This window comes from Nerophis lumbriciformis, linkage group LG32 (genome assembly GCF_033978685.3).
Source record: "Nerophis lumbriciformis linkage group LG32, RoL_Nlum_v2.1, whole genome shotgun sequence".
Taxonomy (NCBI): domain Eukaryota; kingdom Metazoa; phylum Chordata; class Actinopteri; order Syngnathiformes; family Syngnathidae; genus Nerophis; species Nerophis lumbriciformis.
Genome location: NC_084579.2, coordinates 7334215 through 7354259, shown reverse-complemented (window position 1 = coordinate 7354259; position 20045 = coordinate 7334215). Strand labels below are relative to the sequence as shown.

The 20045-nt window shown below is 35.9% G+C and overlaps 1 protein-coding gene across 2 annotated transcripts in view; it reads left to right on the top strand.

Moving 5' to 3' along the window:
• The window catches only part of inpp5ja (inositol polyphosphate-5-phosphatase Ja), a 41989-nt gene extending 22248 nt beyond the window's left edge, over window positions 1-19741 (top strand). Inside the window, exons 6-13 of one of the 2 annotated variants that reach the window (XM_061926766.2) lie at window positions 1639-1814; window positions 1894-2005; window positions 3235-3344; window positions 3424-3634; window positions 8344-8481; window positions 8546-8611; window positions 8690-8794; window positions 18341-19741. In XM_061926766.2, the coding sequence (XP_061782750.1) occupies window positions 1639-1814; window positions 1894-2005; window positions 3235-3344; window positions 3424-3634; window positions 8344-8481; window positions 8546-8611; window positions 8690-8794; window positions 18341-18781 (1359 nt within the window). In that variant the 3' untranslated portion in view covers window positions 18782-19741. Of the gene's footprint in view, window positions 1-1638; window positions 1815-1893; window positions 2006-3234; window positions 3345-3423; window positions 3635-8343; window positions 8482-8545; window positions 8795-18340 lie in introns of both variants that reach the window. The other variant, XM_061926765.2, reaches the window with a different exon arrangement.
• Window positions 19742-20045: the final 304 nt, after the last annotated feature.

Here is a 20045-nt window from a genome sequence, read left to right as displayed (position 1 = left end):
GTTATATTCCTTAAGATTTATTTATGCAAGTTTGAAGTATCAATTATCTAAACACATATTTTCAGGATGTGTAGATCTCTCTCTCTCTCTCTCTCTCTCTCTCTCTCTCTCTCTCGCTCTCTCTCTCTCTCTCTCTCTCTCTATGAAATACTTGACTTGGTGAATTCTAGCTGTCAATATACTCCTCCCCTCTTAACCACGCCCCCGACCACGCCCCACCCCCCACCTCCCGAAATCGGAAGTCTCAAGGTTGGCAAGTATGGGCTCAGGAACACTTCAGTATCCCACTGTCAGTAACTACAGTTGCTCGCTAAATCTGTAAGTGCAAGTTAAAACTCTCCTATGCAAGGCGAAAACCGTTTATCAACAACACCCAGAAACGCCGTCGGCTTCGCTGGGCCTGAACTCATCTTAGATGGACTTATACAAAGTGGAAAAGTGTTCTGTGGTCAGACGAGCCCACATTTCAAATTGTTTTTGGAAACTGTGGACGTCGTGTCCTCCGGACCAAAGAGGAAAAGAACCATCCGGATTGTTATAGGCGCAAAGTTGAAAAGCCAGCATCTGTGATGGTATGGGGGTGTATTAGTGCCCAAGATATGGGTAACTTACACATCTGTGAAGGCGCCATTAATGCTGAAAGGTACATACAGGTTTTGGAGCAACATATGTTGCCATCCAAGCAACGTTATCATGGACGCCCCTGCTTATTTCAGCAAGACAATGCCAAGCCACGTGTTACATCAACGTGGCTTCATAATAAAAGAGTGCGGGTACTAGACTGGCCTGCCTGTAGTCCAGACCTGTCTCCCATTGAAAATGTGTGGCGCATTATGAAGCCTAAAATACCACAACGAAAACTGTTGAACAACTTAAGCTGTACATCAAGCAAGAATGGGAAAGAATTCCACCTGAGAAACTTCAAAAATGTGTCTCCTCAGTTCCCAAACGTTTACTGAGTGTTGTTAAAAGGAAAGGCCATGTAACACAGTGGTGAACATGCCCTTCCCCAACTTTTTTGGCACGTGTTGCAGCCATGAAATTCTAAGTTAATTATTATTTGCAAAAAAAAATAAAGTTTATGAGTTTGAACATCAAATATGTTGTCTTTGTAGTGCATTCAACTGAATATGGGTTGAAAAGGATTTGCAAATCATTGTATTCCGTTTATATTTACATCTAACACAATTTCCCAACTCATATGGAAACGGGGTTTGTATAAAAAGATACATACCAAAAAAATTCAACTTGATATAATATTTACATTATATATTTTAACCTTTGTTTTGAATTTCGTGGTATTTTGTAATGTGTACTTTATGTGCAAGTTGCATTGAAAAGCACTTATAAACAAATATGAATCCATCGGGCTATTAATTGTCACCTAAATTGAGCTGTGGCCTGAGAATAATTACTGCCTTCTGCATAATTGTAATCATACTCACATTTTAAAATCCATTTTACACATCTTTAGCCTTTTTTTTTTTTTTTTTTAACCTTGTGGTATTTTGATGTTTTGTATTTTTATTTATTATTTATTTTCAGGTAGTAGGAATGAATCCGCATTTTATAAGACCAAAGATTTGAATCCATTATAACACATATTGTAGAAACATGCTGTTATTGTGTGTGCTGCAGGGCAACAAAGGGGGCGTGAGTGCCAGGATGTCCATATTTGGTCACCCGGTGTGCTTCCTCAACTGCCACCTCCCCGCCCACATGAGGAACCTGGAGCAGAGGATGGAGGACTTTGAGAGCATCCTGCAGCAGCAGCAGTTTGAGGGAGGGGTCGCCACAGGGGTGCTGGATCACGAGTGGGGGGGGACTCTTATTGTTGGATATTATTCTGATGATGTCATTCTTTTGATGTCATGCCCTCTGTTTGCCTTCCAGTGTTGTCTTCTGGTTCGGGGATTTGAATTTCCGCATCGAGGACTATGACATCCACGTGGTGAAGTGTGCAATAGACAGCAACAAACTGCCGTTGCTGTGGGAAAGGGATCAGGTGACTTTTGAGCGCATGCGCAGGCACACACACACACACATGATGTGTGAGGGAGCAGGGTTGGGGTGTGAGGGAGCAGGGTTGGGGTGGGGGCGGGGTTTGGTGGTAGCAAGGATGTATAATGTAGCCCGGAAGAGTCAGGGCTGCATGGGATTCTGGGTGTTTGTTCTGTTGTGTTTATGTTGTGTTAAGGTGCAGATGTTCTCCCGAAATGTGTTTGCCATTCTTGTTTGGTTTTGGTTCAAAGTGTGGCGCATTATAAGTAAGAGTGTTAAAGTTGTTTTATATGGTCACCGTCAGTGTAACCTGTGTGGCTGTTGACCAAGTATGCCTTGCTGTCACCTACGTGTGCAAGCAGAAGATGTATATTGTATAACAAGTGTTGGGCTGGCACGCTGTTAATACAGATTGTAGAGAGCGCCAAATGGTGTACCATCATGGCACGCCCTTATTATAGCTGTCAGGTTGAAAAATCGGTCAATATTAATCCCGGGAGTTTTCTGCGAGAGGCACGGAAATCCGGAAGTCTCACGGGAAAATTGGGGGGTTCAGCAAGTAAGCTGCTGAGCCGCATCAGAGTGATCAAAGAGCCGCATGCGGCTCCGGAGCCGCGGGTTGCCGACCCCTGGGTTAGTAGGTTGTGAGGGCCCCCCTTTCCACTATAGCTAGAATGATGAAAACAATATATCTAGCACGAGGTGGGAGTAGAGAGTTGCAACCTCACTTCAGAATACAAAACACACAAAGTAAAACAAAATATTTTACTTCTGTAGTTGTGAGGACCAGGCAAATGTCCTCACAAGTCAAAAGGTCCTCACAGAAAGGGTGGTTTGTCAAGTGTATGTCCACACAAGGATGGTGAAACAAGTGCACACACACACACACACACACACACACACACACACACACACACACACACACACACACACACACACACACACACACACACACACTAACAACCAGCAGAGGGCGCTGTGGCAAAAGCCATTTCACTCAAGGAGTCACCTAAATTATTTATTGTGTGTCTATTTCTTCTTTTTCTTCTTCTTCTCCTCTTCGTCTACCGTCAAAACATTCCTCTTAATCTGGACAATCTGGAAAAATTCAGAGTTTTCCCGAAATTCCCTAATACCACCAGGAAGTGTGGCAAGAAAAAAGCCAAATAAAAAAACTTGTCAATATAAACAAACTCAAAGATATAATCTATTATCTGTCTTTGTTGTTGTCAGCTCAACATGGCTAAAAACACAGAATCCATCCTGGAAGGGTTCCTGGAGGGGCCGCTACAATTCCCGCCCACGTACAAGTTTGACGTGGGCACACACACCTACGACACAAGGTCACGACCTCAACCTCCACACCTTTTGAGTTGATGCTCACCGCCATCTTTCTTTCTTTTCCAACTCTTTTGGCCTCAGTGCTAAGAAGAGGAAGCCGGCGTGGACCGACCGTATCCTGTGGCGCCTCCGCCGCACGGGCTCCCCCGTTCCTACCCACAATGCAGCCCTGCAGAGGGGTCTGACCTCATGGCTGGGCGGTGCCACCAAAGTGACGCAGCACGCCTACAGGAGCCACATGGCCTTCACCATCAGCGACCACAAGCCTGTGTCTGCGCTCTTCTCCTTGCACGTGAGCCACTTTTCTTTGGCATATTTCTTTGACTTTGCCTCACATTTTACACCAAAAGTACCAACAATACTACAAAAAACTTTGCTTCACAATACATCATTTTTAAATTATGAAAATAAATAATTGTGTGAGGAAAAAAGTCATTATTTCTCAAGTTAAACTTGTGATACTATGAGAAAGTCGTTTTTTATTTAAAAAATAAAATAAAATAAAGAAATAACACCAAAACTCCAAAATCATCATGTTCACTTTTGTAAAATGAAGTCATTATTTTTGTATTAATTAAATATATAATTTTGCCACAATAACAGTGTTATATCATCAAAGGAAAGGAAACTGTGGTTATAATATTAAAAGAATAAAGTTGTAACCAAAAAAAAATCACATTTTAACAATAGTTAAATTTACCACAATAGTAAAGCTGTAATAATACAAGAAAAAGTTATGATCACAGAATAAAAAACATATTTTTTTAACGGTATGAAAAGAAAACATCTTCTACCTATAAAAAGTTAAAATTTTTAAAGTAATTAAGCTTAATTTTGACAAAAAAAGAGTCGTACTATCATCAAGTGAATCTATGTAATGCAACAAAAATAAAAATGTTACACAAAAAAAAGTTATCAATTGACATAAACTGAGTTGTAATATTACAAGAACGACATATTAATTTTGCAACAAAAAGTTCAAGAAAAATAATTTAGAGTAATATGTAAAAAAAATATTCTACTAAATGAAAGTAATCGTTTAATGTGAATACAACTGTGTACTATTACAACAGAAAATATTGGTTTTAAAAGAAAAATGTGTCATTTTAAATGACTAACACACAAAAATAGACATTTTACAAGATAATTCTGTCATTTTACATGAATAAAACTGTGTAATATTACAACAAAAATACTGGTTTTACTACATTTGTTCTTTATTTTACATGAATTAACATGTGTAACATTACTACAAAAAATACTTGTTTTTACTAGATTTGTTCTTTATTTTACATGAATTAACATGTGTATTATTACTACCAAAAATACTTGTTTTACTAGATTGTTTTCTTTATTTTACATGAATGAACCTGTGTAATATTACAGCAAAGAAATACTTGTTTTAGAATAAACATAGAACATGTTAAAAATATATATTTTAGAAGAAAAAAAAATAGAATTTTACGTGAATAAAACTGTGTAATATTACAACAAAAAAATATTAGTTTTACTTGTTTTTATTTTTTATTTTATTTATTTAGATTTATTGGTCACCGTTGGGGAAATTCATTTTCACTGCCGTACATTTAAACAATAGACATTACACATCACGAAACAAAAATAACAAAAAGACATCATACATGACCAACACATTTACAGGCTTGTCAGACAGGTCGGCCGGGCCGGCTATAGCTGCAGGGATCAGGCTTTTCCTGAGGCGGGCCCTCCGGAATTTGATGGTTCTGTACCTGTGCCCTGATGGTAGTGGGATGATGTATTGGTGTAGTGGGTGAGTGATATCCTCGACTATTGTGTTTGCCAGTCGAGTGATGGACCTGTGGTTTAAATCTGAAATGTTGGGTGTGGGTAGGCCGATGATTTTAGCTGCTATGTTTGTAATGTGTGTGAGTTTGGTCCGGTTGGTTACAGAAAGCATAGTGAAAAAACATGTGGAACAGTACAAAAGGATGGGTTGAACAATGCTTCGGTAAAGTAATAACAGGAGGTGAGGTGTTAAGTTTACGGATGGCTGACAGTCTTTGTTGACTTCTTTTTTGAATGTCCGTGGTGTGCTGATCAAAGGTGAGTTTATTGTCCAAGGTTACGCCCAGGTATTTGTCTTTTTCTAATTTTACATGAATTAACATGTGTAGTATTACTACAAAAAATACTTGTTTTACTAGATTGTTTTCTTTATTTTACATGAATGAACCTGTGTAATATTACAGCAAAGAAATACTTGTTTTAGAATAAACATAGAACATGTTAAAAAAATATATTTTAGAAGAAAAAAATTATAATTTTACATGAATAAAACTGTGTAATATTACAACAAAAAATACTAGTTTTACTTGTTTTTTATTTTACATGAATTAACATGTGTAATATTACTACAAAAAAAACTTGTTTTACTAGATTGGTTTCTTTATTTTACATGAATGAACCTGTGTAATATTACAGCAAAGAAATACTTGTTTTAGAATAAACATACAACATGTTAAATAAAAATATTTTACGAGAAAAAGTTTATAATTTTTAATAAAACTGTGTAATATTACAACAAAAAAATAGTGGTTTTACTTTTTTTTTGTCTTTATTTTACATGAATGAACCTGTGTAATATTACAAGAAATAAATACTTCTTTTAGAAGAAACATACAACATGTTATGCAAGTAAATCTATGTAATGTAATAGTACAAGAAAAAAGTCATTTTAAGTAATAGTACAAAAATATTTTACAAGAAAAAATTAATCATTTTACATGAATGAAACTGGGTGGAAATACAACAAAAAATACAGATTTTATAAGAAAAAAGACATAATTTCACAAAAGAAATCATAATTTTACATGAATAAAACTGTAATGTTACAACAAAGGAATACTCATTTTAGAAGAAAAAAAATCAACATTTTATGAAAAATGTCATCATTTTATACAAATAAACCTGTCTAATATTTTACAACAAAATATATTGATTTTGTAAAAAAAACACATCATTTATAAAACAACATCATTTTACATGAGTAAAACTGCGTAATACAACAACAAAGGAATACTCATTTTAGAAGAAAATGTCAATATATTATGAAAATTTTATATGACTAAACCTGTGCATTATTACAACAAAAATACTGAGTTTTACAAGGGAAAAAAACATTAAAAAAACAAATAATTACATTTTTATTCTATTTATTTTACATGAATAAAACGGACAAAAAAAAAAGGAATAGTCATTATAAAATATTTTTTCTTTATTTAACATGAATTAACCTGTGTAATATTACAACAAATAAATACTTGTTTTAGAAAAAACCATACATGTTATGCGAGTAAATCTATGTCATGTAATAGTACAAGAAAACAGTCATTTTATTAAGTAATAGTGAAAATCATATTTTACAAATTTTTTGAAATTATTTTACCTGAATAAAACTGGTTGGAAATACAACAAAAAATACGGATTTTACAAGAAAAAATACATAATTTCCCCTCCAAAAATCATCATTATACATGAGTAAAACTGTGTAATGTTACAACAAAGGAATACTCATTTTAGAAAAAAAAGTCAACATTTTATGAAAAATGTCATCATTTAATAAACCTGTCTAATATTTTACAACAAAGGAATACTCATTTTAGAAGAAAAAGTCACTATATTATGAAAATGTTATATGACTAAACCTGTGTATTATTACAACAAAAATACTGAGTTTTACAACAACAACAAAAAATTCAAAAACAAATAATTTCATTTTTATTCTATTTATTTTACATGAATAAAACGGACACAAAACAAAGGAATAGTCATTATAAAATATTTTTTCTTTATTTAACATGAAATAACCTGTTTAATATTAATTGTTTTAGAAAAAAATGTAAAACATGTTATGGAGTAAATCTATGTCATGTAATAGTACAAGAAAACAGTCATTTTATTAAGTAATAGTGAAAAAAATATTTTACAAAAATTTTTTAATAATTTTACCTGAATAAAACTGGGTGGAAATACAACAAAAAAATACTGATTTTACAAGAAAAAAGCCATAATTTACGCCCCAAAAAAATCATAATTTTACATGAGTAAAACTGTGTAATATTACGACAAAGGAATACTCATTTTATGTGACTACACCTGTGTATTATTACAACAAAAAATACTGAGTTTTCCAAGATAATTTTTTTTTTTAAACAAATAATTTCATTTTTAATTCTATTTATTTTACATGAATAAAACCGTTTGATATTACAACAAAGGAATAGTCATTATAAAATATTTTTATTTTATTTTACATGAATGAACCTGTTTAATATTACAGCAAAAAAATACTTGTTTTAGAAGAAACATGCGAGTAAATCTATGTCAAGTAACAGTACAAGAAAACAGTCATTTTATTATGTAATAGTACAAAAAATATTTTACAAGAAAAAAAATGTTTTACATGAATAAAACTGGGTGGAAATACAAGAAAAAATGTGGATTTTACAAGAAAAAATACATAATTTCCCCTCCAAAAATCATTTTACATGAGTAAAACTGTGTAATGTTACAACAAAGGAATACTCATTTTAGAAGAAAATGTCAACATTTTATGAAAAAAGTGTAATATTTTACAACAAAATATTTAGATTTTACAACAACATTTATTCATTTTACAACAAAAAGTCATCATTTTACATGAATAAAACGTCAAAAGGAATACTCATTTTATGTGACTAAACCTGTGTATTATTACAACAAAAAATACTAAGTTTTCCAAGGGAAAAAAATTACAAAAACAATTACATTTTTATTCTATTTATTTTACATGAATAAAACAGTTTGATATTAGTCATTATAAAAACAGGTGAACATTAATACAACAGCCAAAATGTTTTACAAAAATATATATCATAATTTTACGTAAATAAATATACGATAAAAGTACAAAGTCTATTAAAAATAGTCATAATTCCAGAATGATAAAGTGGTAATATCATGCGCATCTACTTCTTTCCCCAGTTCCCATTCAGGGTGGACATGGCGCTGGTGGAGCTGCAGGCCAACAAGGAATGGTGTCAAGTCTCCGACGCCACAATAAAATTGACCTTTGCGTCCAATTACCATCGCAGCTCATGGGACTGGGTAGCAATATACAAGGTAAACAGCTTGAAGTTGATATTTATGTTGATTGTTTAGTAAAACATAATGTGTGTGTGCACAGGTGGGATTCAGACACCACAAAGACTACCAAGCGTATGTGTGGGCCAAATATGAGCACGCAGGGCAGGTAGGACACGAGTTGCATCCATCATTCTCTCTGGAAATGGGCCCCCTGGGATCATTTCTGCTCGTTTGCTGCTTGCAGGTGTGTTTTCCAGAGGAGGACCTGCCCAGAGATGATGGCCAATACGTGCTCGGCTACTATAGCAACAACATGAACAGCATTGTTGCTTTGTCCTCGCACATTCAGGTCTGATAACATGAACTTTAGAATACCTTTAAACCACTTCCATGTATCCCACTCGGTGTTTATGGCACTGTGCAAGCATCCGCTCCCAATAAAATCATGCACATGATAACGTCATCCGAGTGAAACTTTGAACGATAAAATGTCTGTCGTTAAACTTTATGACAAATACAAACCGGCCTCAATTACTGCTTGTTAGTTTTTTGGGGGGCTTGTCTTATTTAGCACTGGGAATAATGTTCCAGTGTCAAACAGTCCCTGTTATTAAACTATTATCAAAAGTAGAGACAATTTCCAAAGTGGTATTCTCGTGTCGGACAAGTGTAAAAAGAAGGTAACCCTTGCTGCTTGTAAAACATGTTTTTTTTTTTTTTAATAATGCGAGTCATATATTAGGATTCTATTTATTGTCATTGCACGTGCACAAAAGAATACACAGTAACAAAATGTGGTTAAACATCGAATCCAGAAGTGCATTCATATACAAAACCCAAAACCAGTGAAGTTGGCAGGTTGTGTAAATGGTAAATAAAAACAGAATACAATGATTTGCAAATGCTTTTCAACTTATATTCAATTGAATAGACTGCAAAGACAAGATATTTCATGTTCACACTGAGAAACTATTTTATTTTTTGCAATTAATCATTAACTTAGAATTTAATGGCAGCAACACTGTCAGGTTTGTCACTGACAGTTTGGTTATGTTTTGAGTTTTTCCTCCGTTTGTCTTTATTTCTTGTCGGCGCTCTTATTTTGGTTATTTCCTACTTGTCTCCCCTGAGTGCTGTGTCCCCTCAGCTGTGGCTGATTGGCACCTGGCCACACCTGGTGTCAATCAGCCAGCTGCTATTTAAACCTGCCTTCTCCTCCAATCAGTGCTGGATTATTGTCGTTCCGACCTGTCGTGTCGATATCAGTGTAGCTGTATGCGGTAAGCTATATTTTGTAACTGTTTGTAGCTAACTGTCTTTTTGTTCCTAGTCCCTGTTTGCTGAAACCCTGTTCACTAGTGATGGGTTGATGAGGCGTCATGAAGCGTTTCGACACATTGCAAAACTGTATTGATACTGTGTCGATACTGTGTCACTAAATACTGACATATGCTGGACATTAAAAATCCCTACAGGCAACCTATGGACCGACTCAACTGACACTGATTTTATGCCCTAGTACAGGGGTCACCAACCTTTTTGAAACCAAAAACTACTTCTTGGGTACTGATTAATGCGAAGGGCTACCAGTTTGATACACACTTAAATAAATAAATATATTGTCATTTGTAAGTTACACGTAAGTGTGATTTAAACAACAATAGCTAAATAAATACATTTATATATATAAAAAAATGGGTATTTCTGTCTGTCATTCCGTCATACATTTTTTTTTCCTTTTACGGAAGGTTTTTTGTAGAGAATAAATGATGAAAAAAAACACTTAATTGAACGGTTTAAAAGAGGAGAAAACACGAAAAAAATTAAAATAAAATTTTGAAACCCAGTTTATCTTCAATTTCGACTCTTTTAAAATTCAAAATTCAACCGACAAAAAGAAGAGAAAAACTAGCTAATTTGAATCTTTTCGAAAAAATTAAAAAAAGAATTTATGGAACATCATTAGTAATTTTTCCTGATTAAGATACATTTTAGAATTTTGATGACATGTTTTAAATTGGTTAAAATCCAATCTGCACTTTTGTTAGAATATTTAACAAATTGGACCAAGCTATATTTCTAACAAAGACAAATCAGTATTTCTTCTAGATTTTCCAGAACAAAAATGTTAAAACAAATTCAAAATACTTTGAAATAAGATTTAAATTTGATTCTACAGATTTTCTAGATTTGCCAGAATAATTTTTTTGAATTTTAATCATAGTAAGTTTGAAGAAATATTTCACAAATATTCTTCGTCGAAAAAACAGAAGCTAAAATATTTATTATTCTTTACAATAAAAAAATTTTTTTTTACTTGGACATTGAATTAAATTGTCAGGAAAGAAGAGGAAGACATTTAAAAGGTAAAAAGGTATATTTGTTTAAAAATCCTAAAATCATTTTTAAGGTTGTATTTTTTCTCTAAAATTGTATTTCTAAAAGTAATAAAAAGCAAAGTAAAAAAATAAATGAATTTATTTAAACAAGTGAAGACCCATCCATCCATCCATTTTCTACCGCTTATTCCAAGTGAAGACCAAGTCAAGTCTTTAAAATATTTTCTTGGATTTTCAAATTCTATTTGAGTTGTGTCTCTTTTAGAATTAAAAATGTCGAGCAAAGCGAGACCAGCTTGCTAGTAAATAAATACAATTTAAAAAAATAGAGGCAGCTCACTGGTAAGTGCTGCTCTTTGAGCTATTTTTAGAACAGGCCAGCGGGCGACTGATCTGGTCCTTACGGGCTACCTGGTGACCGCGGGCACCGCGTTGGTGACCCCTGCCCTAGTATATACAATAATATAAACCAAGTCATTGTATTTCATTTAGGATTATTGCATATCTTCATTTAAATAAAAATATATTTTTATCTTTTTTTAGATACAGTCAATAAATAATGTGAACATGTATCATAACATGGAAATCTAAGAGAACGTGTTGTGGATGATTGTGGACTGGGAATTTTTTTAATTTTATTTTTTTTATACATTTTTATAAAAAAAAATAAAAAAAAAGTTTTTCCGACGTATTACATTTTAGACTATTTCTCTTCTTAGTTATTATTTCTCCGGCTGTAGAAAAGACCCGCTCACAGGGCACAGAGGAGTGCGACACAGTTCGCGTATCGGTCACGTGACCAAAACAGCTCATGATCGGTCACGTGACTTTCCAAAAGCGGTACGCGCACCGACACAGGGTTTTGCTCTATGAGCTCGACGCATGCGCCGATGCATCGGTGTTGCCGGACCCATCACTAGTCATGAAGCGTTTCGACACATTGCAAAACTGTATTGATACTGTGTCACTAAATACTGACATCTGCTGGACATTAAAAATCCCTACAGGCAACCTATGGACCGACTCAACTGACACTGATTTTATGACCAAGTATATACAATAGATAGATAGATAGATAGATAGTACTTTATTGATTCCTTCAGGAGAGTTCCCTCAGGAAAATTAAAATTCCAGCAGCAGTGTACAAAATTGAGATCGAATTTAAAAAGTAAATAATGGGGGTATAAATGGAAACTAAATAGAAAAATATTACAATAGAATAATGTATATATTAAATATATATGATAATATAAACCAAGTCATTGTATTTCATTTAGGATTATTTCATATCTTCATTGAAATAAAAATATATTTTTCTTTTTTTAGATTCAGTCAAATAATGTGAACATGTATCATGACATGGAAATCTAAGAGAACGTGTTGTGAATGAGGATGCTTGTGGACTGGGAATTTTTATTTTATTTTTATTTTTTTTACACATTTTTAGTAAAAAAAAAAACGTTTTTCCAACGTATTAAATTTTAGACGATTTCTCTTCTTAGTTATTTCTCCGGCTGTAGAAAAGACCCGCTCACAGGGCACAGAGGAGGCGTCAGTGCGACACAGTTCGCGTATCGGTGACGTGACCGAAACAGCTCATGATCGGTCACGTGACTTTCTAAAAGCGGTACTATGAGCTGGACGCATGCGCCGATGCATCGGTGTTGTCGGGCCCGTCACTAGTGTCTTTTCTTTATTCTTTATTTTTTGAACATTAAATAATGTTTTCCCGCACAATGCCTGCCGCCTTCTCTGCATCTTGGGGTTTGCATACCTGCCAACTTTTGAAATCAGAAAAACCTAGTAGCCAGGGTCCAGGACAAAGTCCTGGTGGGGGGTTCACTTCGCCCCCCGACGCAAAATGATTATTAGCATTCCGACAGGTTAAAATGTTGCTAAAACCATCACTTTTCTATCAGTCACAGTGACTTTTCAGAACAAAAATATTACAGCAAAAATCATATGGGTTGATTGACATGTTTATTCTGTAAGCTAACTTCAATAGTTTGAAATTATTTTGACAGTTAATGCCAGTTATCCTGTCAACCTTTCACAAGACTTCAATTTGTTAATTGAAAGTATAAACAGTATAAACACTTTTTACAGTAAACAAATGGTAAAACAGTACTAAACAATTCCATTGATGTCATTATTAACTTTCTGTCGAAGCTTGTATAATCTACTGCCTTGTTCAATTGTAAAAAATATTCTGTGCCTAAAATTCACATTTCTATCACAATTATCATACTGTAAACATGGTAAGCTAACTTCATTAAAATTAATAGTCCTGTCAATAGCATGGAATTACAATTCAAATGTAGTTTTTTTGTAAGCCTTTCAAAAGAATTCAAAATATGAAAAATGAATGAAAATTAATTTAAGCCATCAGACACTTGAAAAGTGGCACATCACATCTCTAATGTAATCATTTGAACTTTTCAACAGAAATAGCACTGCAAAAATATTAAGGACATACTTCTGTATTTTGGTAGTTATGCTGTCAACATTTAACAAGATTTCTTCAACTTGGACTTGAAAGCATAAATAGTATAAACACTTTTAACAGTATAACAGTACTAAACAATTCCAATAGATAACATTGGTGTCATTACCTTTTTGTTTGCTCAATTATTGCCTCCGTAACTAAAACTTCGGCATTTATCACATCCAAAGAATCTGTTTGGGCGACGAAAAACGTTGAAAGTTTTCCACTTGTATCGCTAGCAACGGCATTAGACTTGTGTTTTTTTGTCCCAACGTGGTCTTTTACATCGCTAATTCCTCCGTGTCCGATCAAAAAATCTTGTCTGCACAAGGTGCAATTCGCCTAGTTTTCACCCTTTTTGGAACGGATAATTATTCCCGGATAGGCTTTTGAATATTCTTCACGGAATGACTGCAGTTTTCTTTTCGGTTTAAGACTCGTTTGCGATTTTTCTCCGGCTGATTCCATGATCGTTCGCTCGTTTGGAAACAATGGCAACTGCTTGGCAGCGGTGCTATAAATAGCCTCGCTCGTGGCATCCGGAATGGCTCGATAGGAAGTTACGGGAAGCAGTGTCGATTGTCATTGTTGCGCGATTTCGTGAATAAAACTTAAAAAAAAAAAAATTGAATTAATGAAAAACCGTATTTTTTATCACTGCAACCGTAACCCGGAATAGGTTGATGAAAACCGTACTAATTACGGGAAAACCGGAGTAGTTGGCAGGTATGGGTTCGTCACCTACAAACTGTGACAAACACATTGCAAAAAAGTTGTCACAGGGGCATTTTGACCACTGTGTTACATGGCCTTTCCTTTTAACAACACTCAGTAAAGGTTTGGGAACTGAGGAGACACATTTTTGAAGCTTCTCAGGTGGAATTATTTCCCATTAGGGCTGGGCGATATATCGATATACGCGATATATCGCGGGTTTGTCTCTGTGCGATAGAGAAAATGACTATATCGTGATATCGAGTATACGTTCTCACGCAGTTGCTTTTAGCTGCGGGCATTACACCGTAATTTGTCAAGTGTGGGGCAAAAGCGTTGCTATAAAAAGTAGCATTACTGCTGTAACAAACAGTTCAGGGTGTCCCAAGTTATCGGAGTGTGTTAGGTAAGGAGGAGGAGTTTTGTCCCTCCAGAGTTGTTGCCGTAGGGCTGTGACGTAGGGTGTGTGTGGTTGTGGAAGGAGGTGTGTGATGTTGACATTAAAGAAGCGGTGGCAACCGAACCTGCTCTAATGTCTCCCGTTTATTATTTTATTAGATAAATACAGTGTTTAGGTGAACCCAGGACACTCGGCTACACTGCTAATATGTAGCATCATTTGAAAAGTCACCTGCTAGACAAGGAAGAGGGCTTACTCCGCACGTTCGGTGCCACACGTCCACACCATCAAAATGCCGAGGCAAACATTTCCAGATCAACACCGTAAGAAAAAAATAGTGATTTTTTTTTTAGTTGTGATTTCCTTCTCTGCATGAAAGTTTAAAAGTAACATATATTAATGCAGTATGAAGAAGAATGTTTTAATGTAGACACATAGAATCATCATACTGCTGTGATTATATACATCAAGTGTTCATTCAAGGCTAAGTCAAAATATCGAGATATATATCGTGTATCGCGATATGGCCTTAAAATATCGCGATATTAAAAAAAGGCAATATCGCCCAGCCCTATTTCCCATTCTTGCTTGATGTACAGCTTAAGTTGTTCAACAGTCCGGGGGTCTCCGTTGTGGTATTTTAGGCTTCATAATGCGTCACACATTTTCAATGGGAGACAGGTCTGGACTACAGGCAGGCCAGTCTAGTACCCGCATTATTTTACTACAAAGCCATTTGCAGAATGTGGCTTGGCATTGTCTTGCTGAAATAAGCAGGGGCGTTCATGAAAAAGACGTTGCTCCAAAACCTGTATGTAACTTTCATTAACTTCACAGATGTTTAAGTTACCCATGTCTTGGGCACTAATACACCTCCATACCATCACAGATGCTGGCTTTTCAACTTCGCGCCTATAACAGGCAGGACAGTCTAGTACCCGCGCTCTTTTACTATGAAGCCACGTTGATGTTGCTTGGCATTGTCTTGCTGAAATAAGCAGGGGCGTCCATGGTAACGTTGCTTGGATGGCAACATATGTTGCTCCAAAACCTGTATGCACCTTTCAGCATTAATGGCGCCTTCACAGATGTGTAAGTTACCCATGTCTTGGGCACTAATACACCCCCATACCATCACAGATGCTGGCTTTTCAACTTTGCGCCTTTAACAATCCGGATGGTTCTTTTCCTCTTTGGTCCGGAGGACACGGCGTCCACAGTTTCCAAAAACAATTTGAAATGTGGACTCGTCAGACCACAGAACACTTTTACAATTTGCATCAGTCCATATTAGATGAGCTCGGGCCCAGCGAAGCTGGCGGCTTTTCTGGGTGTTGTTGATAAATGGCTTTCGCTTTGCATAGTAGAGTTTTAACTTGCACTTACAGATGTAGCGACCAACTGTAGTTACTGACAGTGGTTTTCTGAAGTGTTCCTGAGCCCATGTGGTGATATCCTTTACACACTGATGTCGCTTTTTGATGCAGTACCGCCTGAGGGATCCAAGGTCTCGGGTATTCAATGTTACGTGCAGTGATTTCTCCAGATTCTCTTAAACTTTTGATGATATTACAGACCGTAGATGGTGAAATCCCTAAATGAGAAATGTTGTTCTTAAACTGTTGGACAATTTGCTCACGCATTTGTTGACAAAGTGGTGACCCTCGCCCCATCCTTGTTTGTGAATGACTGAGCATTTCATGGAAGCTGCTTTTATACCCAATCATGGCACCCACCTGTTCCCAATTAGCCTGTTCACCTGTGGGATGTTCCAAATAAGTGTTTGATGAGCATTCCTTAACTTTCTCAGTCTTTTTTGCCACTTGTGCCAGCTTTTTTGAAACATGTTGCAGGCATCAAATTCCAAATGAGCTAATATTTGCAAAAAATAACAAAGTTTACCAGTTCGAACGTTAAATATGTTGTCTTTGCAGTCTATTCAATTGAATATAAGTTGAAAAGGATTTGCAAATCATTGTATTCTGTTTTTATTTACCATTTACACAACGTGACAACTTCACTGCTTTTGGGTTTTGTATATGCAGGATAAATGATTTGAGTATTTAAAAATATACAGATATATTTAATGGATGGAGAATAATATACACAAGCTGTGATTATGAGTATGAAAACTAGATAGCGTATACAAAACTAATTTTAATTATTATTATTAAATATAACTAGTAATATTTTCTAATTATTTGATGGTTGCCAAATATTTTAAAAGCATATTTTGGGATATTCTGAGTGATTTTAGTGGAATTATGAATTGTTCAACCCTTTTAGGGGTGGTTTCCAGTTTTAATAACAATAAATGATATTGCTTTTTAATGCAGTGTTATGTGACTCTAATCAGCTTATTTTTGCAAACTGGAGTTCATTAGCAACAGGTGTAATTGAAACATAACTGCTCAGTCAGCATAGGTTTGTTGTGAATAATGTTTTAAAGAGCGTTCAGTAGTGATGGGTGACCGATACGCGAACTGTGTCGCACTGACGCTGACTCTGTGCCCTGTGAGCGGGTCTTTTCTACAGCCGGAGAAATAATAACTAAGAAGAGAAAGCGTCTAAAATTGAATACGTTGGAAAAACTGTTTTTTTTTTTTTAATAGAAATGTGTAAAAAAAAAAAAAAAAAAAAAAAAAAAGAAATTCCAGGTCCACAAGCATCCTCATTCACAACACGTTCTCTTAGATTTCCATGTTATGATACATGTTCACATTATTTATTGACTGTATCTAAAAAAGACAAAAAATATATTTTTATTTAAATGAAGTTATGAAATAATCCTAAATGAAATACAATGACTTGGTTTATATTATTGTATATACTAGGTCAGTGGTTCTCAACCTTTTTTCAGCAATGTACCCCCTGTGAATTTTTTTTAATTCAAGTACCCCCTAATCAGAGCAAAGCATTTTTGGTTGAAAAACAAAATACAGCACTGTCATCAGTTTCTGATTTATTAAATTGTATAACAGTGCAAAATATTGCTCATTTGTAGTGGTCTTTCTTGAACTATTTGGAAAAAAAGATATAAAAATAACTAAAAACTTGTTGAAAAATAAACAAGTGATTCAATTATAAATAAAGATTTCTACACATAGAAGTAATCATCAACTTAAAGTGCCCTCTTTGGGGATTGTATTAGAGATCCATCTGGATTCATGAACTTAATTCTAAACATTTCTTCACAAAAAAAAAATCTTTAACATCAATATTTATGGAAAAATCTAGCTGTCAACACTGAATATTCCATTATTGCATTTCTTTTCACAGTTCTTTTTGACAGACATTTTAGTGACAAACCTGAGCTTGTGCTTCACTGAGTTTATGAACTTACATTCATATTTTGTTGAAGTATTATTCAATAAATATATTTATAAAGGATTTTTGAATTGTTGCTATTTTTAGAATATTTTTTAAAAATCTCACGTACCCCTTGGCATACCTTCAAGTACCCCCAGGGGTACGCTTACCCCCATTTGAGAACCACTGTACTAGGTCATAAAATCAGTGTCAGTTGAGTCGGTCCATAGGTTGCCTGTAGGGATTTTTAATGTCCAGCAGATGTCAGTATTTAGTGACACAGTATCGACACAGTATCAATACAGTTTTGCAATGTGTCGAAACGCTTCATGACGCCTCATCAACCCATCACTAGCGTTCAGAGGTAGATAAAGCACTAATGATACTGCTGCCATCTTGGGCTGATATTAAGAAAAACTCCAGCAGGAGGTTGCCTACAGCCACAGCAACAGAATCAATGCCTACCACGCATGAGTTTCACACCAACAGCTGTCTGGCAACATTTTAAAGCGCATGCAGAAAAAAAAATACACCGGGAAATTGCCTACAGCCACAGCTGTTAAAGATGTGTTTCCTTACCTAATTAGAAACCTTATCTGATTTTTTGAACGAGCTGAAAGAAGGTATTAATACTATCTTTGTCCACAGATCAAGATCCCCGTCCACAGCCCGTCCGCGCAGCGCTCCGACAGCACCGAGGTCAGCTCAGAAGACGACAGCACCTTGGTCCTCCTGTCCCCCAACTCCCGCAGCCCCAGCCCCAAAACCAGCAAGCATCACTGCCGCCGCCGCCGCAGCCGCAGCCCTGCGGTCTCCAACCCTCTCCCGTCCCTGCAGGGCCTGGGCCTGTGTCCCCGCCCCAAAGAGACCCGGAGCCTCTCACCGGGCTCAGCCGCTAAAAAGGAACGCCTGGTTTCCCCGGGCTCCGTCTCGTCTCCGGCCGTCAGCCCGCTCAGTCCTCGGAGCCCCGTGTCTCCGGGGATCGGGGTTTCCGCACCGGAGGCCCTGATCGCTGCTTTGATGGGGGAGCATAGGCCTGCTCAGGTTAGCCCTACGGGCGCAAAGACGCTGGACACGCGTAAAACATAGACCGGAGGATACGCAAACATTCCGCATCGCATCTTCCACCGTGTTTATGTGGGACTCGACCCCCCAGTTACAAGTGCTTTAATCGGCTCACAAGCTATTACATGTAGGGACACTCCAAATATGGGCGTATGAGATTCATCAATAGTTGTAGGAAGAAGCAATCTAACATTGCAAAGTAGACAACAGTGAGTCAAGTGGTCGTTTCCTCGTTCGCTTTAAGGGTCTCATGTTGTATTCACCGTCAGCCATTTGAAATAAGATGTTCCACAAACGCTCCAAAATCTAACCTTGATGCTGGAATTGACACAGTTTTAAAGTGCTTTTAGTAAGCCCTAGTTTGACGTGTCTGTACCTTTAATGCTAATGAGCTACATGTGGCTCCCCGAGAAGCTCTACTGTGCACTTTATCTACATTTGACATATTCACTTGTCCAACATGATAGATGTATATATATATATTAGGGATGTCCGATAATGGCTTTTTGCCGATATTCCGATATTGTCCAACTCTTTAATTACCGATACCGATATATACAGTCGTGGAATTAACACATTATTATGCCTAATTTGGACAACCAGGTATGGTGAAGATAAGGTCCTTTTTTTAAAAATTAAGAAAAAAAAATAAGATAAATAAATTAAAAACATTTTCTTGAATAAAAAAGAAAGTAAAACAATATAAAAACAGTTACATAGAAACTAGTAATGAATGAAAATGAGTAAAATTAACTGTTAAAGGTTAGTACTATTAGTGGACCAGCAGCACGCACAATCATGTGTGCTTACGGACTGTATCCCTTGCAGACTGTATTGATATATATTGATATATAATGTAGGAACCAGAATATTAATGACAGAAAGAAACAACCCTTTTGTGTGAATGAGTGTGAATGGGTGAGGGAGGTTTTTTGGGTTGGTGCACTAATTGCAAGTGTATCTTGTGTTTTTTATGTTGATTTAATAGATAAAAAAACCCCAAAAAAACGATACCGATAATAAAAAACAGATACCGATAATTTCCGATATTATATTTTAAAGCATTTATCGGCCGACAATATCGGCAGGCCGATTTTATCGGACATCTCTAATATATATATATATATATATCAGTGTTTCCCACAGGGCAGGCATCTATTTGTGGTGGTGTGGTCGGGGGGCGGGGGGTGGCGGCGGCAGCGGCGATGACCAAGAAGAACGCGGAGTTGGAATATAATTACAACACTTTATGTACATATTTATATACAGATTTCAACAATTAGTTATT